The following is a 12,948-nucleotide window of genomic DNA, read 5'->3' as shown; positions in this document are numbered from 1 at the left end:
ATTAATGACATTATGTGTGTTATGACAGTGTTCAAAGCTGACTGCGGGACAACATCAGTCTCCTCCAGCTTTCCTGCCTTACCTTTAGTGGTCCTTTGATGTTTTCATCATGAACCTCAGCCGTGGACAGATCTGGTTTAAAGGTCACCTGGGGGAGGGGGGAGGCAACAGGGGGGGAGAATCAGTAACGAGGATAAACAAACAGTTCCCCAAAGGCCTGACCGAGCCGCATCAATGTTCCACTTCACAGAGGCAGCTCGTCCGTACTGACGCTGCTGGACTTTATAACGGCGATACACAGATTACAATGATGGACTCTCTCATGTAAGACTTGGCAGTAAGACAGGTTTGTTGCTTTAAATCACTTTGATTTGTGATAACGTGCTAGGAAAGACTTCTCTGTGTCATTAGGCAAGCAGCACGTGGGCAAACATTTAATACTATGGCTCATTTCTGGCATCGCTGAGTGACTGACCCCAAATTGGCAACTGCGCCGCATCTGCCGGCGCCAACTGTGGTGGATTTCTGTTGTGAATGTTAGGGCTATGCTAGCTGACCACCCTCCCCCTCCCTGCATCTGCAGCCTCGCCTGAGCGAGCCACGGAAGATCATAATCTGATCACGCTGTGGTAGTCTTGCATCTGCATGGTGACCTGGCAACACTGAGTGGCAGAAAAGACCACAACGCAGGCACACACACACTTTACTGTCACATATTTTGCACAGAGCATGTGTGAAAAGCGCAGAGGAAGCACAGAATCTGCTTGGCATTACAAATGGCCCTCCCTGCTTTATATATCAAAATGCTCATGTGTTTCCTTCTCTGTTTCCTAGGGGAAATTAAAAGTATTTTGAGAGCATGTGCTGGTAAATTAGTAACATAATCATAATGGAAAACTGCTTTCACTTTTATTGACTGTGAATTAGTTTAGAATCAACCCCCATACAGGGCAGAAAAAGATGGTCAGACAATACTCCCTCCAGTCAGTTTCGCATATAACAACAGCAGGAACAGCAATCAAAGCCTCGCTGTGAAGGCAGGATCAACACAGTGAATGAAAGAAATACACTCTGTAAGATGCTGTTGAATTGTCAGGTCATAAAATAAGAGGGAAGAGAAGGGCGTAAAAAGCTTCCTGAGGCAGCATTTCATCTGTTATGGAGATAATAACATTCCTGCCCGGTGGAATAAAGGAATCCCTCTGCTCACGGGGCTCTCCACAGCCAGAGGGAGGGTGATACTCACTGTCCAAAGCCACAGCTAGAGAGCATCAAAAACACCTGACCATCCTGACAACCTCCCAGCTGTGAGCTGGGTTCCTACGTGGCTCAACGCGGGTCTGTAGCTGGACACGCAAACTGCACAGCCACTTAGAATTAACAACACATAATGGAATAAGATAGGAGAGGGTACTGCTGATAGAAATAGATCAGTCCAGAAAATGAATGTGATGTGAATAGGTGGCGCTCGCAGCCCATTATATAACAAGATAACAAGATTCTTTCTTCCAATGAGGCTAAAAATGTTGCTGAGCTGCAGGATGTTTCACTGTACTGAATTCAAAATAGTTAGTTAACATCTTTATGTGTCTGTCTCTTCACATTAATAAAGACTCCTGCTGTTCTGATTTTACATGTTGCTAAAAATTGTACAGTAATGAACTTAAGAGTATGCACTTATGCATAGCTGCATCTCTTCACCTCCATAAGCAAATGTAACAAAGTATAATTAAACTAAAGGGCAAGATTCACTACATTTACTTCACTGTAACCAGGAGTAAGGCCATCACTTTTCTTATCAAATATGGAAAAAAAGTAAAGGTTCTATCTGTTCATTGGTAAAATCGCTCTGATCTACTGCATGTCCTTTTGCCCTCTCAGGAAACTCTGCAAATGCTCTCTTTACAAACACAAAACGGCGGAAACTAGCGTGCTGTGTTAAATTGATAATAATGACACTACACCATCTGAAAAGTAACATGTGGAAGTACTTTGGATTCAATGCCAAAGAAACTGTCGAGCTGTTTGCTGCCTTTTGGAAAACGCAACATAATATTAGCACAACAACAAATCTGACGTCTTCTAGTGAGGCAGCAGAGTCATTGCAAGTTAACATTAACATTTTAAAACTAATGTTAGTTAACAGTTGGGCTATGTGGGTTCAGTCAAATCTAATGAATTAAAACAAATTCTAAGTTAGCTGTTATTTGTTTGACTTCTTTTGAAGAGGCAAACAATGCAAACTGCATTGATTGGAGAATGTTAGGCCATATAAGCTTATACATTTCCTCTTCGCTCATATATAAACCTTAAATAATTCTTTTCCATTTAAGAAATTATTTTATTTGCACTCTGCATTAAAATCTATAAGAGAAACTACTAGAAAATGTACCATAACGTGGACTCTGTCACAAGTTCCCACCCCACAACAAACATGTATAGCAGCACTCATTTTCTGACACAGTACCTGTTACTGTGTCTGAAGGTTAGTCCTGACTGATCATATGTGTGCTGAACATGTCACAGTGAGCGATGCCGACATGGTCCTAATTAACTTTCTGCAGGTCTTCTACTACAGATCATCATCATAAATAAGAATGTCGCGCAGATCTTTCCCTGGGTTTTAAAAATCACTCACGAGACATCAGCGCCATATGCTGCAGCCATCGACTTTGTAAAACAAGCAGACAGAGATTAATGAACCAAAGAGCTAAAGAGGAATTCATTACAGTGGAATATTCAGACTCGCAACAACCACTGAATAATTGCCATGTTTCAACGTTTGTGTTTGTGTAGTTCACATTCACATTATAGCTCACCGAAAACAAACCCCACACTCAGCCAATTTGCGTGGTAATTAATTTATGAGCTGAGACTGTCCTATTAGCTTCATTTTAGTCCACAATATTTAAACTGAAAACATCACATGATCTACTTTGTCATGTTGTTTGTCCCTGTCCATAAGACAAAAAGGCATGTCATCTGATGATCTCAGCTCCTGTGTCAGAATAGCGGAACATCACTGCTCTTTTGTCTCTACGGGGGAACTACAGTGCATTGACACAGTGAAAAAGCCGGCATCCAATCTTTGTTCCTCCCACACACTCTAGCAGAACGAGAGACAAGCGATCTGTCTCTATTGTATTATCCAGATGCTCCAGCCCCAGTGGGAAATGAGATACTGTAGTACGAGCATCATGCAATGCCTTCATCAGCAAGGCATAAAACCAACGGGGAAATAGCAGCCGCACCGTCCCCGCCACAAAACGTGGCAGCCGTGGGCGAGACGGACGCCTGAGGACGTGATGGGTACCTGGTGGGCTAGGCCAGACCCCGCATCAGACACAGATGGAGCCCTGATCAGTGTTTCGACTGTGTGAGCAGCACTAACAACCTAAACCAGGTGGTAGAGCTCTAGCATGAAAGACACAGCAGAACTTTTTGGGAACATCAAAAATAAGAAAATCATTTAAATGTCTCAGAATCAAACCAATATGACGACCTTCTAACAAAGACAGACAATACATTTTTCATTTTGGATCATGAGCACTTTGAAATGTGACTTACCTTGGCCTTGACTAGCCTCTTGGCAGTCTTGATCTTGGCCTCACAGAAAGCCCCTCTGTACTTGGCACTCACATCCGTCCCTACTGTCAAGTAGGGGGGCTCCTCCAGAGTCTGAGGAAATAAAAAGACAAAACAAAACAAAAAAGAAACCAGTGAATTCAAAGCCCTTTTTATATATAGTTTACTGACACAGGTGTATTCTCATAGCTAAGCCAGGGGGACACGCATACACACATAGTCAAGGCCAGCTACGCGAAAGCCCACCCGGCTCAGTGATTCATCCATGGAAAACACATACCATCTGCTCTGGGTATTGGAAAACAAGCCTCTGAGGGAGCAAACAAAAAGGCCACTTCACTACTGCTTTGATGACTACAAAGAAGAAGCTATCCGAAACACATAGCACCATCTTGTGTCATCATTGGATGTTTATCAAACCTTTTTTCCCCCCCTCAAGAACAGATTTGCGGACGGGAGAATACACAGAGAAAACAGACTTTCTGTGTGTGGATGAGGGCAGATGATGTTTGTGGTTCGTGGAGTGTAGAGATGGATCTACTGAGGGTGTTTCACTAAGGCCTGAGGAAAGGCCTAACCTAACAGTGGTATATTTAGACATCTTTCTAGAATAAGACCCAAAGTGGGCCACACTTCCTGCTGACAGGACACATCATGACCAACTTCAACATGTCAGTATGCACAATACAGCATGTTTTAACTCAAGCCTTTCTTAAAGCACAAAAGTAGAAACATTTAGGCAGTGCGCTGAACATGAAAACACATCATCTTATTTTCTGAATGAATGAAGTGTACTTCAAAATTCACCACCAGAAAATGTCTCTGTTCTATGAGCAAAGAAAAAAAAATACATTTCTCTGAACAGCTTGAGCAGATTACATTTCAACAAATTATTTACATGTAAGACTCAATAAGATGCCAACTCTCCATTTTTTCCGCTTTCATTCTCATTTTCTTACAACCTCACTTTAAGAGATACAAATCAAGTGCCACGTCTGAGTTCATACCAGCTGTTCATTATTCCCACAATGAGGGCAAAGAGTGTACAGGTTGCTATTCCAACTATCAACCAAGCCAGCGGTGTAGGAACTAATCACTGAAACCAGCTGCTGTAAGCCTCCGTGGCACATACTTGTGCCATGACTGAACCACTGCATCTGTGAATTTGAGACCTTTGACATGTTCTAACTGTTTGCAGATTACATTTTTGTTTTTTGCCCAAACCGATGTGCTCCTATCAAGGCGTTTTGTGACTGACTTTATCAACTCTATAAACTCTGATCCTCCAACACTCGAACTTTAAACCGTAGCAGCAGGTGCATCATTAAGTGCTAGCATTGATTGAATGTTGCTTTTGAACTTGTGTATTCTGTTTAATCCAGTAACAAGAAGCTGTTGAAATGCTGCTCATACCTTCCTGCTACAACCATTTCTCACTGATACTCTTCTCTCTGTGGAACCACACAAACTGCAACATTAAGGACATCAGCTGTGCTGGGTTTACTTATGTAGGTCTACATCAGAAGTAGCTGTACAGCTGCAAAATGTAGGAAAATAAAATATAAACAGTCCATCAGGATGTGAATTTTGCAAATATTGAACATTAATTAATATTTATCAGTATCTGGGTCACATAAACATGATCAGAACATCCCTAATCAGAGTTGTCACTGGATTACTAATAATACTCCGTGAAATTCACTGCACATGCATGAAATCAGACAGGTAAAACAGCAATATGATTAAAAATCCATTGCTAAATTATCCAAATGAACATAAAGGTTTCATATCCCTCATTCATTAATTTGTGACCTGAGGCTAAATTCTACATCATCTTATCTGGCTGAGAACTAAAACAAGTAGCAACATTGACAGAGGTGAAGATTATCTGGATCAGCAGATCTGACTAGGGAACACTCTCTTTCCATTAATCAGACAGGCGTTACTTTAACTCTCAGCCAAGTTATTGACCAAAGTTTGGCAGTTGTGCAAATGGGGTGCTCCGATTGATATCAAAAGGGTAGAAGTCGATACGGTACTCTATACCAAAAATAAGAATGGTGCCTTGCCTACTGCAATAAACCAGTCCTGCTTTATGAAAAATAATTGTGTCGACTAAAGAGTAGTGTTTCACATCGTTTTTTATCTTGTGTTGTGAAGAGATTTTACAGAGGAAACTCTTGCTGATGGGGTTCTCTGTGCAGTTTGCAATTTTGAGTTGTAACTTTTATTAAAGAATCACTGCAAAAGAAAAACATGGAATAAATCAAACACTCATCTACTGAAGAACTAACGCAATCTGGCTGCTAACAGAAAAAAGCACAGAAACATGCTTGTTAACAGATGGACAAATTTCATCATCTGCGCTAAGAAGGCCACGAGCCTGTCTCAGTCAAGCCAGGACAAGATGCCTCTTCTCCAGTGTCTCTGCGATTCTGACAGATGGGATTCAGGGGCAGAGTCCAGTGCACTTCAGCCTCCCCACCTCTCAGATAAACACCTCATTAGTCTTTAGTGCAGTCTGGCCTCAGCACCAGCTGCCCTTGCCAACACCAGGTTTACATGACGCAGAAGCCTTTTCCACTGGCTAACCAACGCTCTTGTCAGTCATGGATGCAACACAAAGATGGACTGCTACTGTGTACTGTTCAAGCTCTTCTGTTACACTAACACTTGCCTCCTTTTGCTTCCCCTGCCCCAAGCCTGTTCCTTTCTTCTTCTTAGAGGAAGAGTCATAATACTGAGTCAGAGGGGGCAGTTTGACAGCTGTGAATGCAAAGCCTCCCGAACTTAACAAGGCAGGGATGATAATGCACTACTGGGGCCAAATTTACATTTGTCATGCTCACATGCCAACACAAACAGAGGACAGTTTGTTGTTTCCACTGATAATGCCCCACCTCCCCGCATTCAGCTGAAACTATGAAAGAAAATTCCATTCCTTGGATTAGATTGCCATTTAGCCTTCAGCTGTCTAGAGAAAAACACTGACTGCTTTTTTTATTTTCATAGCCCCTGCCGGAGCTGAACGTCAGACAACGTTTCCCCCGCTCAGAAGATCAACCAATCAAGATGACTAAGCTCGGAGAGGCGGAATTCCTGTGCCTTTGGAGGTGTAACATCCTCTCACCGACTTAAAATAAGCTAAAAAGCCTCACATCTCACAAGAGCCGCTCTCATCTAAGAGTCTGTCATAAAAAGAGCAGAGCAGCATCTATCATGAGCCTTAAGTGCCAATTCGGCTCCTGCATGAAAAAGTCAACGTAATGGTAATAGCAGTGGTACAATCAAGACCAACTCTCTGGCTATTCACCTAGTGTCACTGATGTGGAAAATACTCTCCAGGAACACGAGCTTGATTAAACACATACAAATGTGACTTGGCATGGGGTGACAAAATGCACCTGCGGCTGGCATGGAAAGAAACAAACCTAAAGAGTTTGAAAAACTGTCACTGACTTTGCTTGAATACATCATATCTGAGAGAAAGAAATAGCACGTACAGGTAGTAATTATAAGGATGATCCACATATACACACAATAGATAGCAACTTAGCATTTGTTTGTACCATAAAAGCTTTTGTCCACTCCACAAAGGAACCACCTAAAACAAATCCCAGAGGTGTAGAGCCCCAGTGTTGTCAGCTATAAAGTATCTCTGCCCTGGCTGTTGAATCACACAGACAATTTAAACAGAGTACTGATTACTAGTGATCCACAGCCTACTCAGTGTGTGCGTAAGCGTTTCTAGTCAGAAGACAAAACAGGCAATGCTGCTGCATGAGCTTTGAAATCATTCCAGTTTTACCAAACCAAAACATATTGGAGTGAGCGACAGCGACAGCAGAATGAGATCCGTTTCTGCTCAATAAAGACTTTCAGGTCATGAAAAATTTAACAGGCAACTCCACAGAGCACCAGCTGAAAATAAGCTGCTGCTTATAGAGCATTTCTTGGACAGCCTGAGTGACTATAGCATTTTCTTTCTACAACTCAGTGAAAAGACGCTTCCTGAAAGCTATCAAAAAGGTAAAAGCTGCAAAAAATAAATAACTAAATACTGATGGCACAGTTGTGGGGTGGCATGTAAACTGTGGACTGCAATTCACAATGGTGAATGGTCTCGTTTTATATCGGTCATCAGGGAGTGGCTCAAGGAACCCCTGGTTACTCAAAAGACCACAGGAAGTTTCTTGGAGACTGTCCCATGGACGCCTGCAGATATCCACTGCTGATGTGTTAAGACACGCATGCATCAGTCTCTGCAAATATGACACATTCAAGAGTATGTTTCAGACTCACATGTGTTGCACATGCACAAGTCAGTTCACCTTTGCTAAACTTTTACCTACAAATTTGCATTGCCAGCCAATAGTAGCAATGGTTTCATAATGAGTCTTTTGTTTGTAGATGTGTTTATGGCAAAGTCAATTATTCTGCTCCACTGTGTCCACTGTCATAGACTGTAGTCATAGACTATTTACAGCCTGTTATTGCTCAGATTATTATTTCCTGATTATCTACATCAGACACATTAAAGCCCCTTTTTGGTGTGGAGCGCAGGACTATTGCTGGACTGAATCCAAGTCTGATATACTCATATTTTTGATACAAGCCTTAAGGAAATGTCACAGTGATATCGACTACTCCACTGTCATTATTACAGACAAAGAATCAGTGGTGGAATGCAAGTTATGTAACTTAGTACACTTGCTAAAGCACTGTACTTAAGTGTAATTTACTAAAGTATTTCCATGTTATGCAACTTTATATTTTACTTCATTTCACAGGGACATATTGTGCTTTTTACTCCACACATTTATTTGACAGCTATAGCTACTAGTTGCTAAATGCTCTCCACACTCACAACTGTGTTTTCCATTACTCTGGCTCATTAGATCTCAAGTCAGGTGTAAGTTAAGTGGAGCTGGGCTGGGAATTACCTGATTTCACCTGACTCTGTCCACTAATAACTATAATAATGGGGTTGGTTATCCCACCCTAACAGTACAAAAGCATAACGAAGGGATATGGAGATGGTAATCAAGCGCACTGACATACGAATGCTTATTTGTACCGACACTCATCTGAGAAGGGGTTTAATTAAGCATTGAAGGTGAAATGGACAATGGCTGTGCAGGCACTTTAAGAGTTTACATACAAAATAAATAAATTAGAACTTGCTCTGCCTTGAACAGCTGCAATATTTTCTCAAATCAATAATATATAAAAAATATAACATGCACAACAAGGACTTTATTTATATTTTGAGCACATTTTTCTGATAATACTTGCGTTCTTTTAGTGAAGTAATATTATTAGTACAGGACTTTTACTTATGGCAACATTTTTATTTTTACTTTTACCACTGCCAGTAAACTAATAATTAAGTCACAGTTTATGCAGAGCTGACAAAGAAGCAGATGAGATTGACAGACAGCACATAATTGAAATTATAGGCAAACCATGTAACTATCTACACTGTGTTTTTCTGATTTCCCATCATCACCCGTCCACCTAGCCGAGTAACTGAGCATGTGAGTGCCTCAGCTAATTGTTTCTTCTGAATCTCCTGTTAAGGCATCGAAATCCAATTATATAACCATGTGTGATTTCCACTTCAGATCAGAGTTTCAGTTTCTGTCTTATTTTCACACCAATGATTCACCATCCTCTCGCTGCTTTCTTAGCTTTAAGGAAAACCTTTGCCCTGGATTTAATCCAGAATGTGCTACTCTTAAAAGTAAAAATGACATAATTTATGGTTAGGATGAATGTGTTACTATATATGTTGGTATGTTTGAAGCCATGCAACAATGCAAGATGATGCTAGGAACATAAACTGTTTAATAATCAGCTGTTGTTCCAAGTGAAGGCGGTGGGAAACAGGATGACATAACAGTTAAATGTCTACATGAAAATCAAGAGAACAAAACTGCACAGCATCAAATCAATTATTTTCATTCTGAGAATTACAATGTACTGATGTCTGTATAAACCGCCTCTTTTTAAACATACCATTCGGCACTAAGCAGCATTATTGAAATATTATAAACAATAGTTTTTGACCCATTATACTGTGCAGTAATGAATAGGCTTGTAGGCTGAACAAAGGAACATGCAAGAGGCATGCAGGAAAGAATTAAGCTTGCTCCCAGCCAAGCTCACACGTACAATAATCCTGCTGTGAATCACCTCTTTGTCCAAACCAGAGTCACCACCACAATTCCAGTGACTGGTGCTTCAGCAGGAGTTGCCTTGGCAATGCCATGGCAGTTTCAAACTAGAAAAAATACAACAATCGAAACAGTTTTGTTGTTTGTTTGTTTTTTACAAACTTATTCCCAAGAATTTAGAGCAGTCCAGCAAATCCACTTCTCCTGCAGCATCACATGCATTTCAAACAAAGTACAGACCTTTAAAAATTCTGATAAAAGTCTGCATTAAAATAAATCACACATGCTTAAAACCTTAAAGCAACCCATTTCCTGACCATTTACCAAGCATGTGGACTGGAAAGTATGGACAATTCCAAAATGCAAATGCCCTATTTTTGCATAAGCCTTCTGAATGAGATGTAGCAGTCTCTTACTTGCCATGAGGCCTCAGTGAGGGTTTCAGTACTTGTGCTTGGTTCCCAAGCAGGGAGACCCGTAACTACAGCAGCCTGCTGCACCTGGCCTGCTGAGGGTCTCTTCCCAAATGCTCCATATATGTACCATATTACCACTGCACCACATGCTGTCAACTCATCTAAATGCAGGAATAACTCAACATCCTGCTCCCGCAGCACAGCAATTTTTTTAACGAACAGCTTCGATCAAAATGTGTCTCAACAGTTAGTCTTTTGACAGAACAGAGCAACTCTGAATTGCCAGCTGCAGTTAAACAAATAATCCAGCAATTTAGTATTCCGTTTCCATGAAGTCGGGGGGACTCACAAGAGACAGGTTTAAAACAGAGTGGTCAAAATTGAAGCAGCTTTATGTCTATAGCACAGGCCAAGCTCTATAAGTAATGCAACTCAGTACCATCTTTCATTAGGCCGACCCAGCTTCCTACATGCCTCTCAAGCCCAAACTGAGACAACCCTGATGACATCATCCATGTTATGCTTTCTCCAGAGCCACAGAAGACATTATACAACCATTTCTACAGGCTGAGTAGCACTCCTCACGACGAATTAACTAAACTTCATGGGTAAAATAGGTGGAGTGGCCCTTTAACATAATTATGCTACAGCACACTGTCATGTATATGGTCAGTCAAAGTACTGGTTGTAGTGTAAGGCAAAGCTTTAGACACTTTTTAGAAGCACCACTGTCTTAGCACTCAGTTACATGCATGTAGACTACACCATGAAGCTATTTATGAATTGATGGAGGGAACGGATGGCATGGACATTATGAGACAGTGCTTACATCTTGAAATGAAATATTTAGTATGGGCTTGGACTGCTGCTATTAATGCTTGGGGCATTTTTAATCCGTCTTGTCTAGGTTACCAAGGTCATGGACAAAATGCAACAGTTATCTGAAGATATTAAGATAATAATTAAGAATTCAAACAATTATCCAACACGTTGGTCCACTTTTAGGATGCCTCGTGCCTAATGCAGCGATGAAGACAGGCTGCGGCCCATAAGCCAAAGTGACATGAAGTGCTAAGCGAACACAATGAAAAGTTGTCCTAGTTACAAAGCAATTTACAGTTTAGGCATTGAGCAGATGCTCCTACTATAGAGAGCAGTAAAGTAAGTGAGCACTCCTCAAGCATCAGTAGAGCCTGATGACTCAGAGCACTATGAAAACAACAAATGCTACAACATTAAACCAGAAATGTCAACGTTAAAACATCACTCCTGTCAGCAGTTTGGAAAATAACCAAGTGTAAGCATAATAATAACCTAATAAGAGCCCGCTGCTACCCAGCTGCTGAGAATAATAACCACAAAATGATCATGAGCACTAACAGCAACAGTTAAATGAATGTTCACATATTAAGCTTTATTCAAGTAGACACTTGTAGGAAATTAAACAGCAAAGCTAGCCTAAGGAGTGAATTAGGAGCAAACTCCTGCTGTTTCCATATCATCTGTGCCTAGATGCTCTCTGTTCACTGGAATGCATTTCCAGTCATGACGATCAGAATTCCACCGTCTTCCTCTGACACAAACAATTCATTATATAACCACGCAAATCATCATGCAAGTCAGCAGTACTAGTGGGAAGCCAGCAGTACAAGTATGCATGCAACAGAAATGTTTCTGAAGCAGAGAAAAACTAAAGCTTTTGCACCAGGGGGAAAAAAAAGACTTCCTAATCTCCCATTTAAAGTTTTGACCAAATTGAATGAGTAATGCAGACAAATGTGTTGGCAACTATTTTCACATCGCCTGATGCTTTAGGTTGCATTTTAATTGGAGCCTTTGGTAGACTGCTAAGGTGTCTATTAGTGGGTGGTGGTATACTTTGATTAACCACAATAAGCATAACATCGTTAGGGCCAAAGTGACAGACTACTAATCACTACGAGAGCAGCTTTAATTTTATCCACTGCTAACTCTGCAATCACAAAGCTTATCAAAGTGATCATACCTTCTATTTGCCTTACTCTTTCCCCATGATTCTGTTACGCTATATATTATGTATTTCAAATAAGGCATAACTAAAAATGCAGAGTCTTGCTTGTCAAAGTTTCTGTATGTCATACCAATTAATTAAAAAGTGAAACACCTCTGTGGGTTGTGACACTACACATGGCTCACATGGCAACAAATGACAAGACACAACAGCCTGCTGGCATGACAACGGCCACAGATATGATCCACTGAAAATACATGAAAAGACTAAATAGCTTGCACCACCTAGTTCCCGTACAATGAGAGTTGGGGCTGGAGAAAACAATGCCGGAGCTTTTAAATATGTTGTAAATTTCGCAGCTCATGTATTCTACTGTATTACTATGCACAGACAGTTTTAGCGCGGATTTGGGTTAGACACTCTCTGTAAAGGCAGTTTTTAAAATGAAATTCAACATATATTACTACATGTCCAGGTACTATCTCAGCGTGTAATTTGATAACACTGCATAACAAAGCGTTACATCAAAATAACAGATTCCAATTTGTGTTTGCAAATTCAGCTGAAGCCACAGGAAACTCAATATCATGCTTATCAAATAAATGTATTGCTTTGGCCTATGTCCAAGGCACTTGCCTCGCTGTGTTTGAACAAGACCAAAATTGGCATTTAGTAAAAGTTCATAGCAGCCTTATTCATGAGAACAAAGGGCTGAGGCCATGCATGGAAAATATTGATATTGCATTTTGAATTGCCTGGTTAAGGCGTGTTTACATAGGAG

At 40.8% G+C, this 12,948-nt stretch overlaps 1 protein-coding gene across 4 annotated transcripts in view; it reads right to left on the bottom strand.

Annotated features, from left to right (window-relative positions):
* arid4b (AT-rich interaction domain 4B) overlaps positions 1–12,948 on the bottom strand; it is a 37,485-nt gene that overhangs the window by 21,967 nt on the left and 2,570 nt on the right. For all 4 annotated transcript variants that reach the window (XM_041947313.1, XM_041947315.1, XM_041947316.1 and 1 more), the window contains exons 3-4: positions 3,568–3,678; positions 83–148 (exon numbers count right to left, since the gene is read on the bottom strand). In XM_041947313.1, coding sequence (XP_041803247.1) covers positions 83–148; positions 3,568–3,678 — 177 coding nt within the window. The remainder of the gene's footprint in view (positions 1–82; positions 149–3,567; positions 3,679–12,948) is intronic.

Source organism: Chelmon rostratus, chromosome 11 (assembly GCF_017976325.1).
Source record: "Chelmon rostratus isolate fCheRos1 chromosome 11, fCheRos1.pri, whole genome shotgun sequence".
Taxonomy (NCBI): Eukaryota; Metazoa; Chordata; class Actinopteri; order Chaetodontiformes; family Chaetodontidae; genus Chelmon; species Chelmon rostratus.
This window is presented reverse-complemented; position numbering and strand designations above follow the sequence as displayed.